Source organism: Sorex araneus, chromosome 8, assembly GCF_027595985.1.
Source record: "Sorex araneus isolate mSorAra2 chromosome 8, mSorAra2.pri, whole genome shotgun sequence".
NCBI classification, from domain to species: domain Eukaryota; kingdom Metazoa; phylum Chordata; class Mammalia; order Eulipotyphla; family Soricidae; genus Sorex; species Sorex araneus.
In genome coordinates, this window is record NC_073309.1 from 54,323,861 (window position 1) to 54,351,616 (window position 27,756).

General features: G+C 46.4%; 1 protein-coding gene and 1 pseudogene across 1 annotated transcript; one reads left to right on the plus strand and one right to left on the minus strand.

The window, feature by feature from the left end:
* Window positions 1-928: 928 nt before the first annotated feature.
* On the minus strand, window positions 929-1,957 carry LOC129406859 (vomeronasal type-1 receptor 4-like). The gene has a single exon (XM_055146474.1). The coding sequence runs from the start codon at window positions 1,955-1,957 to the stop codon at window positions 929-931; it is 1,029 nt and encodes a 342-aa protein (XP_055002449.1).
* A 1,319-nt stretch (window positions 1,958-3,276) lies between these two features.
* LOC129406860 (uncharacterized) lies at window positions 3,277-19,214 on the plus strand (annotated as a pseudogene).
* The last annotated feature ends 8,542 nt before the right edge of the window (window positions 19,215-27,756 follow it).

Here is a 27,756-nt window from a genome sequence, read left to right on the forward strand (position 1 = left end):
ACTCAATACTCAATAAACAATAACAATACTCAAACACAGTAGAAATGAGGGAGTGGAGTATTGGTTTATGGTAAGAAGCTGCTACACAGGGAGGGAGAGTGCGGGTATCAGAGAAAAGGGACCACTACGACAATGATAGTTGGAAATGATCACTTCGGACAAAAACAGAGTGCTGAAAGGATGCAGAGTGATACAAATGGGAGGAATGAGTGAGAGAGAGACAGTGACAGAGAGACAGAATGACAGAGAGACATAGAAGAAAATTGTCTGCAGTCAGGACAGGGAAGAATATACTGAGGACATTGGTGGCAGGAAATGTACACTGGTGAAGGATGGGTTTCAGAACATAGTATGACAAAATCATGAAAAATTTTATAGCTCTGTATTCATGTGATTCCATTTAAAAACAGGTGAGAGGGTAAAGACAAGAGGGAAAATGGAAGTAAGGAGAGAAGGGTAAGGAGGAGAGAGAGGCAAGAGATGCAGTGTGAGGAGAGAGAGGGCACAAGAAATGATTCAGCATTTTGCAAACTCATAATTTTGTTTATAATTTATGGGACATCCAAGTGGTGCTCACGTCTTCAACCTTGCTCTGTCTTCAGGGATCATTCTTGGAGAGACATGGGGGACAGATGGGGTGCCAGGGTCTGACTCTAGGTTGGCTGTGTAGGACGACTGCTTTACACGAAGCATCTCTCCAGCGCATCACGGATGTTTTATTTTTTAAAGTAAAACATTGACTTAGCAGTAAAGGGGGCCTGCAGAATAGTAGAGTAAGTATGCACATGTCTTGAATATATGTCAACCGGGGTTCGATCCAAAAAAATCATAAGTCACTGGCCCTCCAGTGCAAAGGGAGTGCAAATGTCTGAGTGGAAAGCTAGGAGAAGCCTTGGCACTACCAGGTGTAGTATATAAACATAAACCTTCACTTAACAGAAGTTAGGTGTGAGTGACCAGAGGTGGGGTTCTGTCTCATGACCAGAAAGGGGGTTAAAGAAGGAAAACACAGAGAAATGATGCTTCCGAGAGTCTGCAACCAGCCAGTTTCATCAATAAGGAGAGCCACAGGCATATGAAAGAGGGAGGAGAGTGTGTGGAAACACACGAAGGAGCTCACCAGGACCAGGATTCTGTGGGTGGCTCTGGACTCAGCTGAGGGTCTGGAGGCAACATTATTCCTGTGAAGGTGTTGGACTCTTTGCTTGTGCCTGTAGAGGAAGAAAATCATAGAGCCACTGGCCCAGACCATGAGCACAGAGAGCAACACTTCAGGGAGTACAATCAATGCTGAATACATGGAACCTGAGACTTTGTCATCCTCATAAGTATAACTGTAGCCCAAATCTCGTTTCTTGGTGGTGTTTCTCATGCTCCAGTTCCTAGATACATAGAAATTGTACATAGGAAAAGTGAGATTAACACACAACGAGAAGATCCAGCAGAGGGAAACAGAGCCAGTGACTTCCTGGGGAGCTTTGAGTTTCAGTTCCTTCCAGCAGGAGTCCCTGGGGCTGATGGTAATGGCCTGGACAACACTCAAGAGGCAGGAGGTACCAATGGACATGCCCTTGCCCACTCTCTGAACATATAAAAGAAGTTTACAGCTGAAATCACTAGAGAAAAATTTCAGACCCAGAGCTGCCATTGTCTGGGGGGCCCCTTTTGAGATAATGACCAAGGTGTTGGAGATAGTCAGGTGCAGGAGAATGAGATCAGTGGTCCTCACTCTGCCTTCTCTGTAGTAAAGCAAGAGGTAGTGGCAGAGAAGAAAGAAGTTCCCCAGTGTTCCCAGGAGCATCTGTGATAACATGACGACTCCTACAATTGCGACCCCGAAGGGGATTCTGTCTGTGGGCTCACTGTCACCAGGCAGAGTGCAGCAGGCATTCCTCCCAGCTGAAAGGCTCATTAAAAGCACCTGACACCAAGAATGAGTTGGGTTCTGTTCTTCCATCCAGTTCCCAAAGACTTCAAGAGGTAGAAAGATATGGAAAATATTTCTTTGATATTTTGAGGACTATCAGACATGTGATGAAATACTCTTGACGGGGTTAAGTATTCATGTACCAGCATGAGAAACAGGAAGCAGGTCACCTCATTGTGGCAATAAATGAAACTCTCTAGTGTGAGACAGAGAACAAGTTAGCACTGTCCCCTCCAACTCAAATCAAAAATGGTGCTGGGAAGGTGTAATAGTGGTGGGATTTCTGTTAAAATATTGAATGTAATCATTGACTGTGAAAATTCTTTGAATATAAAAATTGAAAATATACCTTTTCAACTATTCATTAAAATTAAGAAGTGGCACCAAAAATTGTTTTTTCTAAGGTTAGACTCCTAGACTAAAGGGGATGAGGGGAAGTCAAAAAGAGAAGAGCAAGGGAGAGAGAACCAAGTTAGATAGGGACCAGCAGAGAGAACAATAGAGAGTGATTCATATTTTACTGAACTAATAATTATGGGGTTTGGGGATCACTGGGCCAAACCAGCAGTGCTCATGGATCATTCTTAGAGGGACACAGGGGGTCCTGTGCTATGCCAGGCACCAATCACTGGTTATTGTGTCCAGGACAACTGCCATACCCACTGTGACTCTCTCCAGTCCTCTGTGGTTCCCAAATCTATCTGCTCTTAGTCCAGCACAGGACTTGGCGATGCTGTCCTGAAAATCAGCAGAAAATGACCCTAAAGAGGCCAGAGTAATAGGGCTGGGGAGGCTGCTTGCCTTGTGCATGGTTAACCCGTGCTCTATCCCCTGGGGTCCCTGAGCATTGCAAGAGTAATTACTGAGTGCAGAGCCAGGTCAGTGCAGTGCCAGGTCAGATCCCCCAAAACAACAGGAACAAGAGCTATCCAAAAAGTTTGTATGGTTTCTCTAATACTTAAGCCATTTTTGAAAGAATATTTATTGCAAAAAATTATTGTTTATACTGTACTGGACAGAACCAGCCATGGGGCCCTAAAGGCCAGTGGACTGGGAGCTGCTGTGTCTGGGGTGCCCACACGGCACTCTTCAGGATCAGGCACCCGTGGACGCACCCACGCCCTGTGTGCACAGAGAGCCTATAAGACTCAATCCCCAGGGTCCCTGCACTTCAAAGCATCCCTTCAACCTCAAATGTGTTATGAAGTTGGACTCGGGTGTTTTTACCACTCCCAGAAAATAACATCAAAGGCAGTGAACAGCTGGCCCTCACCCCTCTCTGCAGCATCTTCTCTCTCTTGTCATGTCCTGCACATTCCTCCTGTCACCACAGAGAGCATTCCCTCACCATGAAACTCTCGGCACAAGCTCACAGTGACACAATTCCTGTGAAAATGAGGATGTGGTATGTCCGGAGGGAGATATAACACTTTTTATTTGGAAAAGTATTCTGGATATGACCCTGGTGTTTCCAAAGGATGCACTAGTCTTAGGCTTTCATTCTACTCTTGACTAAGGTGCGGGTGCTCTGAGCACCAATCTAAACACATGAACATTCATCTCTGGTGCTGTGCTGGACTGAGAGCAGATGGATTTGGAAACCACAGGGTTGGCCCTGAACCATCTGTTTCACTGTTCCTGGGACTGACCCCTGTCATCTTCTTGTGAGGATGACGGTCACCTACAGAGAATAGCAGGGACTGGTAGGGGGTGTCGGCCCTTCTCTCCTTTTCCCGACCAGGTCCTCACCCCAGAGAAGGGATTGTTCTCTCTGCTCTGGACCTCTGCCCTGGGATGAGTTTCCCTCAGTCAAGAGCACTTACTCAGCATCCTTCCTGGGCGGCCTCTGCCTCTCACACTGACATCACAGCAGGCTGTGGGGCTTCTTGCTGCCAGGGGAGCAGCTCCAGGGAGTGTCTCTGAGCCCAAGACAAGGGGAGGGAGGTGACCAGACCTGATATAGATGTGTGGGCAGTGACCTCACCTCCCTGCAGAACTGCAATTATTACTTCCTCTGCAGGGACAGTGACAGGGCACCTTGGGGAGCTGACATCTCTGGGAAACTTTTGGGAAGTTGCTAATTGCTAAAGTGGTAACAAGTTGCTGGTGAGTTTCTGCAGGGAGACATTGTGGTGTTTGGGGAAAGGCTCCTGTTTCCTCAGGATCCCACAAAACAGCCTAGGCTGCAGGTGTGCTGAGTCCAAAGCACCAGGGGTTTGTGCAAAAATTAACCCAAGGAAGTGGGGAACTCAGGAACTTGTGCTGTAATTGGGGTAAGATGATATGATAGTCAGTATGGAAAGAATCAAACAGTTCCTATAAACATCTACAAATGCAATTCTCCTTTCCATTTATTCAGAAAAGGTTAATAGACACAGACAAGTGGGTTTTTATCCCCATGTTCATAACAACCATTGTTTTCACAATTGTCAAGCTGTAGAATCCACACAATCTGCTCCAACAGAGGAATGAATAAGCAAGATATGGTACATGCCACTTTGGAATTGTCTTACCAGGAAGCCTTAACAGGAAGAGAAACAGAGCCTGCACACTGCATGCATGGATATAAAGGCAAGCACTGAGAAAAATCAGTCATGAGAGGAAAAAAGTTGCATGACTCTTGTTCAAGGTAATGCTCCTGATTAGAATTCCCATTTTAGTACTTTTTGCCTCATTCTCAGACTGTGCTCCTGGGAAAGGTATTAAGTCTGTGTGGAAGAGGAGTAAGCTGGTCTCATAAGGTTTCTGGACAGAGACTCAGATGAGATGTTTCAATACTTTTTTACCGCAAATGCTGGGTCCCAACACTGGGGTTGAAACGGAGAATGTGACAGGGCTCCAACTGGGTTTGGACTCGAATGTAGCTGTAACAAAAGCTTCAGGGTGGTGGAACAGGAAGGTGTTTCCTGATCCACCAGGGAAGGGCCTCTCATCATTCCTGTTTGCTCCTTGGCCAGTAGTAGCAAAACAGGACTGAGAACCAGGCACAAGTTTGTGAAGAATGCGGAGAAGAGGAGCCGCACTCTGCAAGTTTTAGGGACAGTGACACCGCCAGTGGGACAGTCGGGACTGGAACGGAAATGCCCTTGGGCACTCTCTCCTCGGTGCTCTCTGCACATCCCAGCTCCATGCTGCTGCCAGTGACCTTGATTCTCCTTCCTTGGTCCCACATGGATCAACTTCCTCCTTCCTCTCCTGTCCGACTCATGAGGCCGATCTGAGTAATTTAACCCTCTAAGTGATAATAAGGACCTGACGTCTGGCCCTAGCAGGGCGAGCTTCACAAGGGCTACTCATGGCTGCATAAGCCCATAAGGAACCGCCGACCTAAGCCTGGCAACATCTTCCTCTGGGAGAAGCTTCCTTCTGTCCGAGAATCTCCACAATCAGGCCTGCAGCTCCTGTCAGAGCCTCCTTTCGTTTGTTTTTTGTTTGTATGAGTCACAGCTGGTGGTGTAGAAGATTCCTCTTGACATTTCTCTCTGGGATCACTTCAGCTAAGACTCAAACAACACCCAGGATCCATGGATCAAATCGGGTTGGTCCCATACAGTCAACAACCTCCCCTGCTAGACTATCCACTTTGGCCTCTGCTTTCTCTTTAAGGTTGGAAAAGTTTCCATTATTTGCATCAAGCATATTGCACTTATTTATTTTCAGTCCAAACAGACTGTGTCGCTTCCACATCTTAATAATTATGAAAACATTGCTATGAATGAGGGTGCCAATACACCCAGCTGGATGCTGTCTTTGAAACCCTTTTCAAGGTCAGCAAAACCCTCCACGACATTGAAGCTAAAAGTATCTTCAAAGATGAAGGGCTGGAGCGATAGCACAGCGGGTAGGGAGTCTGCCTTGCATGCGGCCGACCCGGGTTCAAATCCCAGCATCCCATATAGTCCCCTGAGCACTGCCAAGAGTAATTCCTGAGTGCAGAGCCAGGAGTAACCCCTGTGCATCACTGGGTGTGACCCAAAAAGCAATTAAAAAAAAGTATCTTCAAAGATGAAATGCCAATGACCAAGCAAGTGGAAATATAGATAAACTAATGGGACTATCCTTTTTTTTTTTAATGTATTCTTTTATTGAATCACCATGTGGAAAGTTACAAAGCTTTCAGGTTTAAGTCTCAGTTATACAATGCTCGAACACCCATCCCTTCACCAGTGCACATATTCCACGCCCAAGAATCACAGTGTACCTCCCCCCTACCCCCCTCCTCCCCAGCCCCCCACCCCGCATGTGCAACTGGTAGATTTCACTTTACTTTCACTTTACTTTGATTACATTCAATATTTCAACAAAAAAACTCATTATTATTGATTTGGAGTTTCTCCCCCCTAAAGTCGACCTGCTGAAAAGAAAGAATTTGGTAATTTGTTTTCCATTGCTGAGAATGAAGAGAAATGAGGTCGAGAGGCCGCACTAGCAGCCGCACGGTTTTGGATTTCTGTTTTTTAGTATTTTAGTAACTAAGTACAAAGAAATATCTGCCAGAAATTGCAACATTGTAAGCTTGTACCTCCCAGCTACTTTACATTCCACATATGAATGCAATCTTTCTATGTCTGTCTCTTTCTTTCTGACTTATTTGACTCAGCATGATACTTTCCATGTTGATCCACTTATATGCAAATTTCATGACTTCATGCTTTCTGACAGCTACGTAGTATTCCATTGTGTAGATATACCAGAATTTCTTTAACCAGTCATCTGTTTTTGGGCACTCCGGTTTTTTCCATATTGTGGCTATTGTAAACAGTGCGGCAATGAACATAGAAATGCAGATGTCATCTCTACTGTAGCTTTTTGCCTCTCCGGGATATATTCTCAGGAGTGGTACTGCTGGTCAAATGGAAGCTCAATTTCTAACTTTTTGAGAATCGTCCATATTGTTTTCCAAAAGGGCTGAACCAGTTGGCATTCCCACTAGCAGTGAAGGAGAGTCCCTTTCTCCCCACATACTGGCCAACACCGGTTGCTTTTGTGTTTTGAGATGTGAGCCAGTCTCTGTGGTGTGAGATGATATCTCATTGTTGTTTTGATCTGCATCTCCCTGATGATTAGTGATGTCGAACATTTTCTCATGTGCCTCTCAGCCATTCGGATTTCTTCTTTGGGAAAGTTTCTGTTCATTTCATCACCCCATTTTTTGATCGGGTTGGCAGTTTTCTTCTTGTGAAGTTCAACCAGTGCATTGTATATCCTTGTTATCAACCCTTTATCGAATGGGTACTGCATAAATATCCTTTCCCATTCTGTAGATTGTCTTTATATTTTGGTCACTGTTTCTTTTGAGTTGCAGAAGCTTCTTAGTTTGAGATAGTCCCATTTATTTATCTCTATTTTCACTTGCTTGGGCAGTGGCGTGTCAGCTTTGAAGATACCGTTGGCTTCAATGTCTTGGAGGGTTTTGCCAAACTTGTCTTCAATGTACCTTAGGGATTCTGGTCTGATGTTGAGGTCTTTAATCCATTTTGATCTGACTTTTGTACATGGTGATAGGGGGAGGTCTAAGCCCATTTTTTTGCATGTAGCTGTCCAGTTTTGCCAGGACAATTTGTTAAACATGCTTTCCTTGCTCCACTTCACATTTCTTGCTCCCTTATCAAAGATTAGATGATCATATATTTGGGGGGTGTGTCAGAGTAATTCAACCCTGTTCCATTGGTCTGCAGCTCTGCTTTGTTCCAGTACCATGCTGTTTTAATGACTACCGCTTTGTAGTAGAGTTGGAAGTTGGGGAGGTTGATTCCTCCCATTTTCTTTTTCCCAAGGATTGCTTTAGCTATTTGTGGGGGCTTATTGTTCCATATTAATTTCAGGAGCGCTTGCTCCATTTCTTTGAAGAATGTCAGGGGTATCCCTATAGAGATCGCATTGAATTTGTACAATGCTTTGGGGAGAATTGCCATTTTGACAATATTAATTCTTCCAATCCATGAGCGGGGGATGTCTTTCCATTTCCTCGTGTCCTCTTTTATTTCCTGAAGTAGCATTTTGTAGTTTTCATTATACAAGTCCTTTACCTCCTTTGTTAAACTGATTCCAAGGTACTTGATTTTTTGAGGCGCAATTGTGAACGGGATTGCTTTTCTCATGTTACTTTCTTCTCTCTCATTATTTGCATATAGGAAATCCATGGACTTTGGGGTATTGATTTTATAGCCTGCAACTTTACTATATGAGTCTATTGTTTCTAGAAGTTTCTTGGTAGAGGTTTTAGGGTTCTCTAGGTATAGCATCATATCATCTGCGAATAGTGAGAGCTTGATTTCTTCCTTTCCTACCTGAATGCCCTTAATATCTTTTTCTTGCCTAATTGCTATTGCAAGTACATTCAGTACTATATTGAACAGAAGTAGAGAGAGTGGGCATCCATGTCTCGTCCCTGTTCTCAGAGGAAAGGCTCAGTTTTTTCCCATTGAGAATGATGCTTGCAGTAGGCTTGTGATATATGGCTTTGACTATATTGAGGACGGTCCCTTCTATACCCATTTTGGCGAGCGTTTTCATCATAAACGGGTGCTGGATCTTGTCAAATGCTTTCTCTGCATCTATTGATATGATCATATGGTTTTTATCTTTTCTTTTGTTGATATGATGGATTATGTTGATTGATTTCCGGATGTTAAACCATCCTTGAATCCCCGGGATGAATTCCTCTTGGTCGTGGTGTATGATCTTTTTGATGAGTTGTTGAATTCTATTTGCTAATATTTTGTTGAGAATTTTTGCATCTGTGTTCATCAGGGATATTGGCCTGTAGTTTTCTTTTTTTGTGGTGTCTTTGTTTGCTTTTGGTATTAGGAAGATATGAGTCTCATAGAAACTGTTTGGGAAGGTTTCTGTTTCTTCAATTTCCTGGAAAAGCTGAGAAGGACTGGCAATATGTCCTCTTTAAATGTTTGGAAGAACTCGCTAGTGAATCCATCTGTACCTGGGCTTTTGTTTTTGGGAAGATTTTTGATTACCATTTCAATTTCCTTGATGTTAATTGGACTATTCAGGTACTCCAGGTCTTCTTGGTTCAGCCTTGTGAGATTATAGGAGTCGAGGAATTTATCCATTTCTTCTAGGTTCTCTTGTTTCATGGCATAGAGATTTTCAAAGTAGTCTCTGATGATCTTTTGAATTTCATTGGTTTCTGTTGTGATGTCCCTCTTTTCATTTCTGATTCGGCTTATAAGGGTTCTCTCTCTCTCTCTTTATTTGTGAGTCTTGTTAGTGGTTTATCAATCTTGTTTATTTTCTCAAAGAACCAGCTCTTGGTTTCATTGATCTTTCGGATTGTCTCTTGGGTTTCCATGTCGTTAATTTCTGCTCTAAGTTTTATTATCTCTTTCCTTCTGCCTGGTTTGGGCTCCTTTTGTTGGTCCTTTTCTAAGGTCTTGAGCTGTGAAGTCAAGTAATTTATGTGGGCCCTTTCTTCCTTCTTGAGATATGCTTGCAGAGCTATAAATTTCCCCCTTAATACGGCTTTAGCTGCGTCCCACAGATTCTGGTAGCTGTCTTCATTCTCATTTGTTTCCAGGTACCTTTTGATTTCTTCCTTGATTTCCTTCCTGACCCACTCATTGTTCAACATTGAGCTATTTAATTTCCAGGTGTTTGATTTAGTTTTCTGCATCTGTCTGTGATTAACTTTTATCTTCAGTGCATCATGGACTGAAAAGATAGCTGGTACAATGTCTATCTTGTTGATTCTGTTGAGGTATGCTGTGTGGCCCAGCGCATGGTCTGTTCTGGAAAATGTTCCATGTGCACTGGAAAAGAATGTGTATTCCTATTTTGGGGATATAAAGCCCTGTATAGATCTATTAGTCCTCTCTCTCCTATTTCTTCCTTCAAAGCCAGTATTTCCTTGGTGATTTTTAATCTTCTTGATCTGTCCAGAGGTGATAGGGCGGTGTTGAAGTCTCCAACTACTATTGTGTTGCTCACAATGTCCTTCTTAAGGTCTCTTAGCAGCTGTTGTAGGTATTTAGCTGGTCCCTCATTGGGTGTGTAGACATTTAGGAGTGTGATTTCTTCCTGATGTACATATCCCGTGATTAATAAAAAGTGGCCTTCACTATCCCTTCTAATCTTTTTCAACCTGAAGTCTATGTTGTCTGATACTAGTAAAACCACCCCAGCTTTCTTGAGGGAGTTGTTTGCTTGCAGGATTGTTTTCCATCCTTTGACTTTGAGTCTTTGTTTGTTCTGGCTATTCAGATGTGTTTCTTGCAGGCAGCAGAATGTTGGGTTCAGTCTCTGAATCCATTTTGCCAGTCTGTGTCTCTTAATTGGTGAATTTAGACCATTGACATTAAGGGAGATTATTGTTATGGGATTTTGTGCCATCTTTGTGCAAGGGTTTGTTGTGCTTGTAGTGGTTCTTCTTGTCTTACAATAGCCCCTTTAGTGCTTCTTTTAGGTTTGGTTTTGAGTCTATGAAGTTCCTGAGCTGTTGTTTATCCCCAAAATAGTGTATAATTCCTTCAAGTTTGAATGAGAGTTTAGCCGGATAAAGTATTCTTGGTGAAGCGTTCATTTCATTGAGTTTTTTTCACTATATCCCACCATTGCCTTCGGGCTCGGAGGGTTTCCTCTGATAGATCTGCTGTGAATCTAAGGGGTGCTCCTTTGTATGTGATTTCCTTCTTCGACCTTGCTGCTTGCAGTATTGTGTATCTATCCGTGATGTATATCATTGTAACCATGATATGTCTTGGGGTTTTTCTGTTAGGATCTCTATTAGCTGGCACCCTTTGGGCGCCTGGAATCTGGATGCCCGCATTGTCCAGCTCTGGGAACTTTTCAGCAATTATTTGTTTGACTGTGGCTTTTTCATTGTGGTTGGTTCCCTGTCCTTCTGGTACTCCAATGATTCTAATGTTGTTCCTCTGAAATCATCCCCTAGGACTCTGATTCGCCCTAGAGCTATTTTGAGGTCTCTTCCCATGGTTTGTTGTTGCCTGTAGGCTTCTTGCAGCTCATCTTCAAGCATACTGATTCTGTCTTCTGCTGCAGTCATCCTATTGTTGAGGGCAGCCAGAGAGTTTTTGATTTCATGTACCGAATCCTTCATTTCTTTTTGAAGTTTTTTTTATTTCTGCTCTCATTTCTTCCCGTATTTTGTCGGCTGTCTGTTGTATTGTTTCTGCCAGGTCCTCCTTGAAGTTGTCAATCTTTGCATTGAGTTCATTGAACGTCTTGAGGATTTCAATTCTGAATTCTTTATCAGAGAGCTCAAGTTTGTAGAAAACTCCAGTTGAGGTTTCTGGACTCCTTTCATCGTCCTCTGCTTGCGGTGGGGATTTGCGCTGTTTCTTCATGTTGTTGTGGTAGTATGGAAGAGGGACCTTGAAGATCAGTATCCCTATTCCCTCTTGTTGCGAAAAAGGATTGTGGATAGGCTCAGTCAATGGTGGTTGCCTTTTTGTTTCCCCCTTCTAGAACCTGGCCTCCCACTGACTTATTCCTTCGATCCTTATGTGAAGTCTTGTGTTTTATTGTCCTACTGTTTACGAATAGCTAGGATGTTAGTCTTGGACACAATGTTGAATTAGGCCACGCCCCTTTCCCACAACCCGACAGTGGGTCAAGGCGTTGGGGGTGGTGTGCCGGCCACTCGGCCGGCAGTTCGGAGGGGAGGGAAGCCTGGGGTGTTCAGGGAAATGGGACTATTTTAAACTAAGAAGCTTCTGTACCACAAAAGAAACAGTGACCAGAATACAAGGATAGTATACAGAATGGGAAATGATATTCATCCAATACCTATCTGATAATGGGTTAATATCAAGGATATACAAGGCACTGGTAGAACTCTACAAGAAGAAAACATCCAACCTCATCAGAAAATGGGCGCTGAAATGAACAGAAACTTTCTAAAAGAAATCCAAATGGTCAAAAGGCACATAAAAAATGCACTTCATCACTAGTCATCAGGGAGATGCAGATTATAACAACAATGAGATATCACCTCACACTTCAGAGACTGGCACACATACAAAAGAAGAGAAGCAACTGGTGTTGGCGTGTATGTGGGGAGAAAGGGACTGTCTTTTATTGCTGGTGAGAATGCTGCCTGTTTCAGCTGTTTTGGAAAACAATATGGACATTTCTCAAAAAAAATAGAAATTGAGCTCCCATTTGACTCAGCAATATCACTTATGGGACTATAACCCAGAGATGCAAAAAAGTACAGGAGTAATGTCATCTGCACTTATAAGTTTATTGCAGCACTATTTAAAATAGCCAGAATCTGGAAAAAACCCGAGTGCCTGACAACAGATGATTGGTTAAAGAAACTTTGGTATAGCTACACAATGGAATGCCATGCAGCTGTTAGAAATCATAAAACCATGAAATTTGCATATAAGTGGATCAACGTGGAGTGTGTCATGCTTAGTAAAATGAGTCAGAAAGAGCAGGACAGACATAGAATGACTGCACCCACCTGTGGAATATAAAGTCACATAATAGAAGAATAACACCTAAGGATAGTAGAGATAAGGGCCAGGAGGCTTGCAAGCCAATCTCATCTACTGTGTGTGGGGGGGGGGGGGGCGGGGGGAAGCTGATGGGATGGAGGAGAGACTGCTAAGTAAATGATGGTTGGAGAGTTCGCTCAGGATGGTAGATGTGTGCTGAAAGTAGACAATTGACCAAATATAATGATTGCTTAGGGCATATACTGCATACCATAACACCCCAAAGGAGAGAGAGTATAAGAGGGAATGTGCCTGCCACAGAGGTGATGTAGGCAGGTAGATAGGGAAAGGCCCTGGGCAATGAAAATTTAGGCTTAACAGAGTCTCTGGGAAGGAGACTCTTAAGACTTGCAGATTTAAGAAAACAAAAGACTGGATAAGACTCTGAGGATAATGGACCCCGCCCCAGGAAGTTCCCTAAAGAAGACCATCACCACTCCCAACCTCCCTGGTAACCTCCTTAGCAACCGGACTTTTACCTGGAAAGAAGTTCCATGTGGGGGCAGGTTGAAGAAACCCTATAAAAGACACCTTGATCAAAGGAAGGGCGCGGAAATGCTGCCTGAGCCCATGTGCTGCTTGTGCCCACATGGCCGAGCACATGTGTCTCCTGCATCTCCCCTCTTGAGATGTGTACTTTCATTGAAGAGGAGGGCAGGTTAAGGGTTAAAAACTTCTGCTAACTGCTGAATTTGCCCTTTGTAACTACTTGGCTGCTTTGAAAGATGTTTTCGAGAGACCTACCGCTGGGCAGGACATTGTCACCAAATGGGCCAACAAACTGCTCTAGGAACTGTAAGCAAACATTTGCGGGGGGGGGGGGGGGGGGGGGGGTTGGGGGGTTGGGGGGGCGGGGGGGGGTGGACAGTTAACAGTTAACAAATGTTGAGATTAGCAAATTAAGTGTCCTATGTGTGATTCCCTTTGATCCAATATGTGTGATTCCCTTTGATCCAATAAGTGTGATTTTTCCCCCCCTTTTTTTTCCCCAAACGGTACAAAAACTGTTTGCTTTTTGAGTTCAGGGCCCTCAGCCCTGCACTCTGTAGGGTCCCTACATGTTGGCTTGAATAAACCCCGTGTGTTTGCAGAAAGAGTTGTCTCGGTCTCGTTCCTCTGTGCCTACCCGGGTAGAGGTTTGCTCGACCCTAACATTTGGAGGTTCCACCGAGATTTGACTCTGCCTGAAGGACGCCGGACAGGACAGTCCCGAGCTTCTCTTTGGGGTAAGTACTGGCGCCTATTTTTTTTTTTTTTTGGTACCGTTGCTTTATGTGCACAATTATTCTGTATCTGTGATATACCGTTCCTGGGATCTGAAGTAGCTTTGTGTCTGACAGACGTGTCTGGGTGACACTGGCTGCAGCCCTGGGGGACGCCCCAAGGGTGAATGAGGAGGCCCAGGGAAGCCTGGCTGCCTCCTATCTGGTAGATCCGGAGGACCTACGTCTGGTCTATCCCAGGATATCTGAACATTGGCCGCTTTACTTTTTCTCTCCTTCTGAACTCCTCTACGGGACAAGCACTTGCGTTTGGTTTTTAGGTTGGATCACCTTCGGACTCCTTCTCCACAGAGATCTCCTGAGGACGGGACAGTCATCCTCCACCCCGCTGTCTCTGACTCCCTCTCACTAGTCTGAAGTCTGCTCAAGGGCTCAGAATCTCTCTCTCATAGTTAAGAAAAGTAAATGGCAAACTTTGTTCTGCCGAATGGCCTTCTTTTAAGGTTAACTGGCCCTCTGAGGGGTCTTGGTCTTTTCACCTCTCCCTTATTTTGCAGGTGAAAGGAGTCATTTATAAACCTTGCCCAGAGGGGCATCCAGACCAGGAACCCTATATCCTGGTCTGGCAGGATCTCTGCGAAAATCCCCCCTCTTGGATTAAACCTCTTTTACCTCCCTCTGGCATATTGACTCCCATACCTGCTTCTGCCTCTACCCCAATTCTGATATTGACCTCTCCACAGCCTCCACAGCAACCTCTATATCCTCAACTAAAACCCCCCTCTGCCGGAGTCTCAGGACCTCCTCCTCTTTGAGGAGCCGCCTCCATATCCTCCGGTACCTGGACCTCAACCTCTGCCCCCACTGATTCCCATTCCAACAGACCCCCCTTTCTCTGCCTCTGCACCGCCTCCCGATTCTTCTGTTTCCCCATCAGAACCAGCTTACGGGACTCGTGGACAGGCTGCCCAATTCCCTGACGATCGAAATGAGGCAGAGGCTGTTGTTCTCCCCTTACGCCCTTTTGGCCCAGACATCCCCGATGGGGCAGGCGGGCGAATGCCAACTCTTCAATATTGGCCTTTTTCTTCCTTTGATCTTTATAATTGGAAGGATAATAATCCTTCATTCTCGGAGGATCCTTCCCGCCTTACTGATCTTATTATTTCTCTTATGAATTCTCATAATCCTACCTGGGATGACTGTCAGCAATTTCTTTCTGTCCTCCTGACCTCGGCTGAGAAAGAAAGCGTCTTGACTAATGCCCGTAAGCATGTTCCAGGATCAGATGGACACCCTACCATTCTGCCGAACCTAATTGATGAATTATCCCCCCTGACCCGTCTAGAATGGGACCCGAATACACCTGAAGGTAGGAGATACCTCCAAATCTATCGCCAGACTCTAGCGGCCGGTCTCTGGGACTCTGGGCGTAAGGCCACCAATTTGGCTATGGTAAGGAGTGTGGTGCAGGGACCGGAAGAGAGTCCATCTGTATTTTTAGAAAGACTATTTGAAGCTTATAGACGGTACACCCCGTTCAATCTACCTCAGAGGAACAACAGGCCTCTGTGACCATGGCCTTTATAGGCCAATCTGCTGTAAATATAAGAAGGAAGCTGCAAAGAATGGAGGGTTTACAGGAGATGTCCCTTAGAGATCTAGTAAAAGAGGCTAACAAGGTATTCAATAAAAGGGAGATCCCGGAAGAAAAAGAGGAGATAAGAGAAAGGGAAAGAGAGGAGAGAGAAAAAGAAAGGGAGAAAGATCAGGATAAAAAGGAACAAGAGAGAGATAGGAAGAGAAACAGAGAACTGACTAAGATCTTGGCCATGGTAGTAGACACAGGTAGGGCTGCAAGTGCCCGCCAGGAAGGTAGAACAGGAAACCTGGGCTCACAACCAGCTAGATGTCGTCCCAACCTGGCCTCTGACCAGTGGGCATACTGCAAAGAAAGAGGCCACTGGGTGTGGGACTGCCCCAAGAAAAAAGGCAGGCCGCCTCCGTCAACTCGGCAACCAGGCCCACCAGCGCAAGCCACTAAACTGCTGGCACTGGAAGATGATGACTAGGGGGAACGGACCTTGGATTCCCTCCCCGAGCTCAGGGTAAACTTTCAAGTGGAGGGGACCCCTATAAATTTTGAAGTGGATACAGGCACCGTTTATTCAGTTCTCCAGCAGCCGCTGGGTCCCCTCTCCCCTAAACAAGCACTTGTCAGAGGAGAAAATGGGAGTCGCTACTGCCCTTGGACCACCAAAAGGACAGTGAATTTAGGAAATGGCCAGGTGCATCACTCCTTTCTGGTGCTGCCCAACTGCCCGGCTCCTTTGATGGGAAGAGACCTGCTCACCAAACTAAGGGCCCGCATTACCTTCACGGAATCAGGTCCCTTTATTGAATTTTTAAACCCCATTGTAGACCAAACTAAAGTTGGATTGACACCACCAGGAATAAATACTCTGACTCTATCTTTGGAGGACGAGTACAAGCTCTATGAGAATCCTACATTGACTGACTCTGTCACCCGTTTGGAATCCTGGATCCAGAGCTTCCCAGAGGCTTGGGCAGAAACTGCTGGTCTGGGGCTAGCAGTCTCCCAACCTCCCATTGTGGTGTCCTTAAAGACCTCCGCCACTCCAATTTAAATCAAGCAGTACCCCACGAGCAGGGAAGCGAGAGAAGGGATCAAGCCTCACATAATTAAGCTAGTACAGCAGGGAGTCTTAGTTCCCTGCCAATCTGCCTGGAATACTCCCCTCCTTCCTGTCAGAAAACCTGGGACCAATGATTATCGACCTGTGCAGGACCTCCAGGAAGTCAATGCTAGAGTGGAAGTAATCCACCCAATAGTGCCCAATCCCTACAGTCTCCTGAGCACCCTTAACCCTTCCCGGACATGGTATACTGTACTAGATTTGAAGGATGCCTTCTTTTGCCTCCGCTTGCACCCTGACAGCCAACCCCTCTTTGCCTTTGAGTGGACAGACCTTGCAGAGGGTATCTCGGGGCAGCTTACCTGGACAAGATTACCTCAGGGCTTTAGGAACTCCCCCACTCTCTTTGACGAAGCCCCGCATAAGGACCTAAGGGCATTCAGAGCCACTCATTCTTCTCTTACTCTTTTGCAATATGTTGATGATCTCCTACTCGCTGCCGAAACTCAGCTCGAATGTGAGGCGGGAACCAAAGCATTGCTTAAGACTCTAGCATCGTTAGGCTACCGTGCCTCTGCGAAAAAGGTACAGCTCTGCAAAACTGAGGTGACTTTCCTGGGGTATAAGATTAAGGAGGGGAAGAGGTGGCTGACTGATGCTAGAAAGAAAACTGTAATTCAGATACCCCCTCCCCAATCTAAGAGACAGCTACGTGAATTTTTGGGGACTGCAGGGTTCTGTCGCCTTTGGATACCCGGCTTCGCCAACTTGGCCACCCCCCCTCTAACCCCTCACATGGGGAGAAACACCCTTCAAGCGGGAGGAACCTCAGCAGGAAGCCTTTGATAAGATTAAGCAAGCCCTGCTCAGAGTCCCAGCCTTAGCCCTGCCAGATGTAGAGAAACCTTTTACCCTATATCTGGAAGAGAGAAATGGGACGGCCAGGGGAGTGCTAACTCAATCCTTGGGCCCATGGAAACTGCCTGTTGCCTACCTGTCAAAAAGATAAGACTCTGTAGCAGCCGGGTGGCCTCGCTGCTTAAAAGTGATTGCTGCCGCAGCCCTCTTAATAAAGGACGCAGACAAACTGACTCTGGGGCAAAGAATTACCCTGATAGCCCCCCACACACTGGAAAGTGTGATCAGGCAACCCCCCGACTGCTGGCTGTCAAACGCCCGCATCACTCACTACCAGAGCCTGTTATTGGACAAGGACCGTGTCTCCTTTGGCAGCCCAACTCTCCTTAACCCTGCCACCTTGCTACCTGAAGAGACCGACAGGCCCATAGCGCATTCCTGCCAGGATATCCTGGCAGAGGAGACCGGGCCTCGACCGGACTTACGGGACGAGCCCCTGCCTCAAGCCGACCTCACTCTCTTTACCGATGGAAGCAGCTTCCTGCAAGAGGGGGAGCGGAGAGCTGGAGCGGCAGTGGTAGGGCCTAAGACCACAGTCTGGTCTGCCTCCCTTCCTGCGGGAACTTCTGCCCAAAAAGCAGAATTGATAGCCCTGACTCAGGCGCTCTGCTGGGCCAAAGGGAAATGGGCCAACATCTACACTGATAGCCGCTATGCCTTTGCCACTGCTCATATACATGGCGCCATCTACCGGCAAAGGGGACTTTTGACGTCCGCAGACAAGGAGATCAAGCATAAATCAGAAATCCTAGCTTTACTGGATGTTATTCACCTATCCAAGGAGCTGGCAATTATTCACTGCCCCGGACATCAGAAAGGTGATGACCCAGTTTCTGAAGGCAATCAGCGGGCAGACTTGGAGACTCGCGCGGCAGCACTTCAGGACCCCCCTGCGTCCCCGTCGACATCCTGACGACTCTGGAATCTACCTCCAAGGAGGAACCAGAGGCCAAGGTAAACGAGTTTCTTCTCTTTACCCACTGTTTGACTCATCTAGGTACCAGAGTGCGCCTGGAACTGCTTAAGGACCAAAATCTGCCTGTCCTTCCACCTGGGCGGGCAAGGGAGCTTGCCCAGGACATTGTCACCTCCTGTGAAGCCTTCACCATGGTAAATGCAAGGCAGGCTGAAGATGTTCATGGCACACAGAGCCGAGGAGATGGCCCGGGCACCTACTGGGAAGTGGATTTCACGAAAGTCACCCCTGCCCGATTTGGGAACAGGTATTTGCTAGTTTTTGTAAATACCTTCTCTGGATGGACTGAGGCATTCCCCACCAAGAAGGAGACTGCTATGGTGGTTGCCAAGAAGATCCTGGAAGAAATTTTCCCCAGGTTTGGACTGCCTAAGATTATAGGTTCTGATAACGGACCTGCGTTTGTGGCCCAGGTAAGTCAGGGATTGGCCATGGTTCTGGGGTTCAATTGGAAATTACATTGTGTATATAGACCCCAAAGTTTGGGACAGGTAGAAAGAATGAATAGGACAAGGAAACTCTCACCAAATTGGCATTAGAGACTGGCTTAAAGGATTGGACGGTGCTCCTCCCTTTTGCCCTCTTCCGTGCTCGGAACACCCCTTCTTCTTCTAGAAGAAACCTAACCCCATTTGAGATCCTTTATGGGGGACCTCCCCCTCTCAGACTTATGACTGAGCATGGGTTGGGGGTCATTACTGTGCCATCAGCCCTACTGATGCTGCGGCTAAGGTGCTAGAGGCCATCCAGAAACATATCTGGAAAGGGCTCTCTGAGACCTACCGCCCTGGCCCTGTGTCTCCCTATTCTTATTCTATAGGTGACTGGGTGTACATTCGTCGCCACCAAGCCCAGAACTTGGAGCCCAGGTGGGAAGGACTGTAAATCATCCTCCTGACCACCCCGACTGCAGTCAAGGTGGATGGGATCACTGCCTGGGTCCACGCCAGTCACCTCATACCTGCTCCAGTCCCCGCTGATCATCGACACAGGAGCGACCTTCTCCAGCCAGGAATTTCAGCCGCTCCTGGATGAACTCTGCTCCCTGCTGACTGGTGGACTGCCACCCGACACCCCGGTAACCCTCTCTGGGTCAGGCTCACCTGAAACCCCAACCCAGGATGAGGATCCTCCTGCTCCTCCTTATTGTGGGAGCAGGCCACCCTCCCGCTAGCCTGTCCAATCCCCATAGCCCCCAGGACTTAACTTGGGAGGTCGCCAGGCATGATGGGCACGTGGCATGGTGGACCCAAGGACGCTACACTCCTGGCATCTGGTGGCCAAATCTTTTTCCCGACGCCTGTCAACTACTCCTAGGATTGGGGACATGGGATCTCGAGGATTATGACATTCTGCCTGATAACGGGGTCTTTGGTAACCCCCATCGGGCAGGTGGGCCACAAGGAAGTGGAGGAATGACTATCGGGTGCATCAACCGCAGGAGGCGATGCCATCTAGGAAGGCAACAATTTTATCTGTGTCCAAAGGATGGACGCACTGCATCCCAGAGGAAGGCCTGCAGGGAATTGACCAATTCTACTGTAAAGCCTGGGGATGTGAGACCACGGGACAAGCCTACTGGGGTCCCTCCTCCTCTTGGGACTGGATACAGGCTAGATGGGGATGGGAAAGATCTCGTAGCCTGGGGGAGTGCTATCGCCCCCAGAAGAACTACCAAAACACCCTACATATCTCTTTCACCCCCTGCTGGAAGGACCCTCGAAATGTTCCCCAGTGGCTGAAGGGACGCACCTGGGGGATCCGTATTTATGTACCTGATATCTCGCAGTCGGACCCCGGATTTTGGTTCTCTATACGACTTTGCATCTCAGAACCTCCCCTCCTTGTTGGTCCCAATAGGGGACTAAGACCCAGACCTCAGGCAGTTCCGGCCCCCAGGCCTGTTCTGCCTGTCCTTAGGAACTCAACTACCGGTCCTGATTTCACTCCCGTGGTCGACCCAAATCACCGCCCTTCAAAACCTCCTGCATTATTCACCCTAGTTCAAGGCACCTACTCAGCCCTCAACTCTATGCAGACAAACCTTACAAGTGCCTGCTGGCTTTGCCTATCCGCCATCCCTCCCTACTATGAGGGTGTTGCCACAGATGGAAACATCACCTCTGTTGATTCTTGCTCCTGAAACTCCAGGCCTCAGCTCACTCTCCCTGAAACCCTAGGAAAAGGTACCTGTATAGGGACGGCCCCCAGTGGGCTCCAAGGCCTCTGTTCTCGCACCTTGACTTTTGCCTCTTCCGCTCTTTATGCTGCCCCTAGCAACGGGTTATGGTGGGCCTGTGACACTGGTTTAACTCCGTATGTTTCCACTGCCCTCTTTGACGCCTCATCCCATTTTTGTGTAATGGTCCAGCTCTGTCCACGTATCCTGTACCACAGACCAGAAGAATTTGAGGGCCACTTTTTGCTCCATGTACAGTTCAAGAGGGAGCCCATTTCCATTTCTATTGCCATACTGATGGGACTCAGAGTGGCTGCTGGGGTAGGTACTGGAGTCGGTTCTCTAATTCATACCTCCACTCAGCTATCTCAGATGCAAGCAGCAGTAGATCAAGACCTGAAGGCATTAGAGACCTCTGTGTCAGCCTTACAGGAATATCTGAGCTCCCTGGCTGAGGTGGTACTACAAAACAGGCATGGTCTAGACATCCTTTTTCTTAAAGAAGGAGGTTTGTGTGCCGCTCTAGGTGAGGAATGTTGCTTCTATGCAGACCACTCTGGGGTAGTACAAGAGTCTATGGCGGCTCTCCGCCAGCACCTTGAAGATCGGCAACGTGAGCGTGACTCCCAGAAAGGATGGTTTGAGTCCTGGTACACCCAGTCTCCCTGGCTTACCACCCTCCTATCAGCCTTGGTAGGTCCACTAATAATCCGGGTACTACTTCTTACCATTGGACCCTGTATTCTAAATAGATTAGTTATGTTTGTGCAGGAACGGGTTGGACAAATAAAACTCATGATTATTAGGCAGCAATATGAGACCCTAAACCAGGACGACCCCCTTCACAATCTCTAAGATTAGGAATTCAACTACCTTCACAACTACCTTCACAATCTCTAAGATTAGAGATATTCACAACAAGAAGTGGGGATTGAAGAGGAGGGCAGGTTAAGGGTTAAAAACTTCTGCTAACCGCTGAATTTGCCCTTTGTAATTGCTTGGCTGCTTTGAAAGATTTTTTTTCAGATATTTTATATTCCTTTATTTTTCAAGATTCAAAATTCAGTGTGTATTTTACATTTAAAGCAGATCCAAATCCCACTGGCTACATTTCAAGTGCTTAACCGCCCTCCATGTCCAGAGGCTTCCATACTGAATACACAAGTCTAGAAAATGAATGACTGGAAGCAGGGAGGAGAGATGAAGAAGAAAAGTAGGCATACTGTGGATTTTTGAAGTGTTTGACAAAGGTAAGAGTTTTTTTTTCAGGGTTATAAGAAATCTTTTACTTATTTATTTATTTATTTATTTTACTGAATCACCATGTGGAAAGTTACAAAGTTCTCAGGCTTATGTCTCAGTTATACAATGCTCAAACACCCGTCCTTTCACCAGTGCCCATATTCACCACCAAAAAAAGAGAAAAAAAAAACCCAGTATACCTCCCGCTCCCCACCCCCAACCTCCCATCCCCCCCTGCATAACTGATAAATCTCACTTCCTTTTCTCTTTACCTTGATTACATTCCATATTTCAACAGAAAACTCACTATTATTGTTGGAGTTTCAACACAGAACTCATTATTCTTGTTGGAGTTTATCCCCTAGAATATGGCCCTGTTGACACGGAAACATTTGATAATTAGTTTTCCACTGATGAGAATGAAGAGATATAAAGTCACACGGCTGCAGTAGCGGCCATGCGGTTTAGAATTTCTGTATTTTAGTAATTTAGTCCAGGGAGATATAAGTTGGAAATTGTATCATTTCCCTTCCTGGAGCAGCATGGAGCAAAAGCTTAGTTCACAGTCTGGAGACATGGCTGCAAGCACTCGCTGGGACCCAAAGTAATATAGCTGGTTCTGGATCCTGGTCGTTCAGCAGCAAAGCAGCTGTGCAAAAGCATGGCCACCCGGGTCGAATCTTGGCGGAGCTTGAGCTGGCACCGGCCCCAGCCTGAGACTACCCAAGTGTCCCGCTGTTTCAAGTTCCAAACACATTTTTTTTCCATGCCACCAAGTTCATACCTGTTTAAAAGTTCCATAATATGGCATACGCCAGACCGCTTCCTCCTGGAGGGAAGAAAAACCAAGGAAGAAGGATATTTCCCCCTTTAGCCGGCATGGGGCAAAAGCTTAGTTCACAGTCTGGAGACATGGCTCTGAAAGATGTTTTCTCAACCTACCGCTGGGCAGGAAATGGTCACCAAATGGGCCAACAAACTGCTCTAGGAACTGTAAGCAAACATTTGCATGGAAACAGTTAACAGTTAACAAATGTTGAGATTAGCAAATTAAGCGACATATGTAATGATTCCCTTTGATCCAATATGTGTGATTCCCTTTGATCGAATAGGTGTGATCCCCCTTTTGTTTCCAAAACCGTACAAAAACTGTTTGCTTTTTGAGTTCGGAGCCCTCAGCCCTGCATGCTGTAGGGTCCCGACATGTTTGCTTGAATAAACCCCGTGCGTTTGCAGAAAGAGTTGTCTTGGTCTCATTCCTCCGCGCCTCCCTGGGTAGAGGTCTGCTCGACCCTAACATCATGCTTTCATACTTTTGTGTCTAAAGCTTGGTTATGTGTAGGGGCTTTCTCCACCCTTGGAGAAGCCCACGTTCTCTATTGAACGTGTTGCTCTTACTTCTCTCTCTCTTTCTTATCCCTTCCTCCTATCCTCAAAAGCCTCTAAATAAAATCTGTTTACTTCACTGCTTGTCTACTCCTGACATTCTTTTCCGCGAGTGAAGACAAGAACCCAGTAACTCTGGGTCCCTGTTGGTAGAGGCGGTTGGGAGAAAGTGACCATATTTCTCCTCCCCGATTCAGGTAAGTCACCATGGGGCCCACCGACATCAGAGGGAAGGGGTGGGAAGGAGTGGGGAGGTGGGAGGGACACTGGGAACATTGGTGGTGGAGAACAGGCACTGGTGGAGGTATGGGTACTCGAATGTTGTTTGAATAAAACGTAAACACAAAAATTTTAAGCTTGTATAAAACATAAATAAAAATTAAAAATGCTTTAAAAATAAATCCTTTCCAGAATAAACCTAACAAGTATGCATTTGTAATTTTTCATAGGAACAGCCTCACTGTTTTACCCTCTGATTGCATAATATTATCTTACCCTGATCACAGCACAGAGTGGCCAGTTTCCACAAGTCCTTTGGTCAATTTTTCACAAACATGTTTGCTTTGGACTCAGCACACCTGCAGCCTAGGCTGTTTTGTGGGATCCTGAGGAAACAGGAGCCTTTCCCCAAACACCACAATGTCAACCTGCAGAAACTCACCAGCAACTTGTTACCACTTTAGCAATTAGCAACTTCCCAAAAGTTTCCAAGAAATGTCATCTCCCCAAGCTGCCCTGTCACTGTCCCTGCAGGGGAAGTGATAATTGCAGTTCTGCAGGGAGGTGAGGTCACTGCCCACACATCTATATCAGGTCTGGCCACCTCCCTCCCCCTGTCTTGGGCTCAGAGACACTCCCTGGAGCTGCTCCCCTGGCAGCAAGAAGCCCCACAGCCTGCTGTGATGTCAGTGTGAGAGGCAGAGGCCGCCCATGAAGGATGCTGAGTAAGTGCTCTTGACTGACAGAAACTCATCCCAGGGCAGAGCTCCAGAGCAGAGAGAACAATCCCTTCTCTGGGGTTAGGACTTGGGCGGGAAAAGGAGAGAAGGGCCGACACCCCCTACCAGTCCCTGCTATTCTCTGTAGGTGACTATCATCCTCACAGGAAGATGACAGGGGACAGTCCCAGGAACAGTGAAACAGATGGTTCAAGGGCCAACACTGTGGTTCCAAGTCCATCTGCTCTCAGTCCAGAACAGCATCAGAGATGAATGTTCATGTGTTGAGATGGTGCTCAGAGCACCCGCATCTCAGAGTCAAGTGTAGAATGAAAGTCTTAGACTAGTGCATCCTTTGGAAACGCCAGGGACATATCCGGAATACTTTTCCAAATAAAAAGTGTTATAGCTCCTTCCGGACATACCACGTCCTTATTTTCACAGGCATTGTGTCCCTGTGAGAGATGTGCCGAGAGTTTCATGGTGAGGGAATGCTCTCTGTGGTGATAAGAGAGTGACAGGGGTGCAGAGAGGGGTGCGGGTCAGCTGTTCACTGCCTTTGATGTTATTTTCTGGGAGCGATAAGAACACTCGAGTCCAACTTTATAACACAGTTATAAAGGGCTATAACGCAGTTATAAAGCTGCACCGGCTAGGCTCTGACCCCCCCAAGAAAACAAACAAAAATAAAATAAAATGAAGCCTCTTGCCTGCACCCCTCTTGGCTAGTACGTTTAAGATTGAGGGGCAGCTTGGAGGAGAAGGGACCCTGGGGACTGAGTCCTATGGGCTTTATGTGCAGACAGAGCATGGTTGTATCCAAGGTGCCAGGTCCTGTATAGGTCCGTGTGGCACCATAGACACCGTGGCTCCCATTATGCTGGCCTTTAATACCCTATGTCTGGCTGTGCCCAGGTGAGTTAGTGTAGACATTTCCTCTATAATCTGTTCTCACCAGGGGCAGCAGCAGAATCTGAAGAACAATAAAATATCTGGGAGTTTTGTGCTGAATTCCAGCAGCATGACAGTCACTGCTGACGGAGTGTCTGAGCACAGGGTTTGAACTGAGACAAAAAAAAATTCCCCCTTATGAGGGACAAACAGCAGTTGAGGTGCATCCTCACACACACCTCACACACACTCACTTCCTCTTCTGCTCAGTGAGTTATTTCAGGCAGCCTGGGGTTTGGGCCACCTGGTGGTGATCATGGGCTTGCTCCCAGTTCTGCGCTCAGAGCTTACTTCTGGCACTTCTCTGGGGATCCTCTGAGGTTCGAGGGATGGAACACAGGTGGCCATGTGCAATGCCAGTGTCCTGCTCGCCGAACTCTCTCTCCAGACCCTACTATGGATTGATGAGTAGTTTAGGTAAAAGAAAACACACAGGGTGCAGGACAGGAAGATCATAGATATGGCCCTTGTCTTGCACTCACAGCTGAATGGGATTCATCTCTAGAACCTCCAGGGTCCTCTGAGCTCTTTCACGAGTGATCCCTGAGCACAGTGCCAGGAGTAAGCTTGAGCATAGTCATTTGTGGTGCCCAGAATAACCAAAATTCCACTCACAAACTTCAAACCCACAGCTATTGGAGGGTCATTACACAACAGACAAACTGTACCTAATGGTGAGAAAGCATCAGAGTGTCGTCGGGCTCCCCAAAACTCTGCTGAGTCCTTGCTCAGGCAGTACCCGGAGGAGAGCTCTGCTGCGCATTTGTTTAGTGGACACCCAGAAAATCAGTCTACAGCTGCTCTCACATCGGGAACAGACCTTTTCTCTGCGCTGACCCTTCCAGGCCCGAGCCGTGCAGTGTCTGCTGTCTCATTTTGTTCTGTGAGTTTCTCTGCGATGGTGCCTGGCTCCCATTCATCCACACCACTGTCCAGAAAAAGGTGTGTGACATCAGACAACACGTTTGTTCCCAGTGAGAGGCACAGGGCAGCAATGAGGTTCTGACTCCTATGGGTAACAAGAAACGCTTGTACCAGTCTCTAATACTGTCATGATGGATGTATGTATTCCCTTGGGTATCTAGATACCCAGGGCCATATGGAGACACAGGCTGGCACCAGTGTCCCAGGGCATCCTAGCACAGGATTTCAAAAATGTGTTGCAGTTCACACAGTCTGCTATTGGGTGAGAGAGGTTTATTCGTATCCTGGGCAAAGAGGTGTGTGCAGTTGCTTCATCTGATTTTTAATTGTATGAGTCCTGGGGCTTACAGTTTAATATGATTTTTCCCGTTTCTTGGTATTATCAACTTCTCACAAGTTATTATCTAATGAATAATTCCTTTCTTAAAGTGATTGTGGAACTTCAGCCACTGTTCCACTGTTCTGGAAGAGTTTTTGGCTCATAATGGGAGGGATCATACAGGGTGGAAGGCACTTGCCTTACTCACTGTGACCCAGGTGGTTTCAGGTGACCCCAGCTCCACATGGATCTCTAGAAACTCAGGAGTGATCTCTGAGTGCATAGTCAGTAGTGAGCACACTGTGTGTGGCCTCCCTTCTAAATAAAGAAGGTCGTAGTTCAGGAAAATACGCCATCACTCCCTTGTGCTCTCTGTCCTCTCTACCTTTCTCTTGCCTCTTCCTCTTCACCCCGTTCCATCATCATCTCCCTTACTTCCCCTCATCTGCAACTACCGGTCTCTTTACCAAAGAGAAGGCAGAGTGAGGAGCACAGATTTCATTCTTCTGCACCTGACTGACTCCAACACCTTGGTTATTGTCTCATCTGTGTTCGTGTAATATTTGATGAGAAGCAGTTCTTTACTTTAATGCATATTTTCATTTATACAAAATCAATGTGCTATTACTTAAGAGATCTATTCTGTGCTCTGTTACTTAAAAGATATATTCTGATTCAAAGTTCAGAAGAAAATGCCATTTTGTTTATTAAAAATCATTATTATCTGTACATAATTCACTCAGGGCTAATTTATACGTGTGGAGAGTATATTTTTCCTATTTACACAACTAAACAGTGTCATTATGTTCCTTTTCATCTTGCTTCCTCTTCCTCTTGGGTAAATGCTTAACCACAGTAAGAAAATGTGTCATTGTCCCGTCACTGAAATTTTTCCATCTCTCTCTGTCTTGTAATACCTTAGACAAACAAACAAGTTCACAGGGCTGAATTTATTCTTGGTTTCAGATGTCTTTAATGAGCCTTCCAGCTGGCAGAAATGTGTCCTGTCCTCTGCCAGGTGGCAGTGCAGAAATGGAGCAAATCCCCTTCAGGGACATGGTGGAAGGAGTTGTCCTCTTATTACAGACACTCTTGGGAGCACCGGGAAATTTCTTTCTTCTCTGCCACTACCTGTCCTTTTACCACAGAAAAGGCAGAGTGAGGACCACAGATTTCATTCTCCTGCACCTGACTGTCTCCAACACCTTGGTTATTGCCTCTAAAGGGGCCCCCAAGACAATAGTAGCTCTTGGGATAAAACTCTTGTTCTCTGAGTTTGTATGTGAACTTCTTCTGTATGTTCAGAGAGTGGGAAGATGCATGTCCATTTGCACCACCTGCCTCTTGGGTGTCTTCCAGGCCATTACCATCAGCCCCAGGGACTCCTGCTGGAAGAAGCTGAAACTCAAAGCTATCTACTACGTCACCAGCTCTGTGTCCCTCTGCTGGATCCTCTACATGCTTGTTAATCTCATTTTTCCTATGTACATATTGTATATATCTACCAAATGGAGTAAAAGAAATGTCACAATGAAACAATATTTTGACTACTGTTATACTACACAGCATGAGAATGTCTCTGGCCCACTATATTCGGTGTTAATTATACTGCCTGAAGTCTCATTCTCTGTACTCATA

Bases quoted from the DNA above. Each gene is read 5' to 3' on its own strand.
- LOC129406859 (XM_055146474.1), bottom strand. From the start codon at position 1,957: ATGGAAGAACAGAACCCAACTCATTCTTGGTGTCAGGTGCTTTTAATG.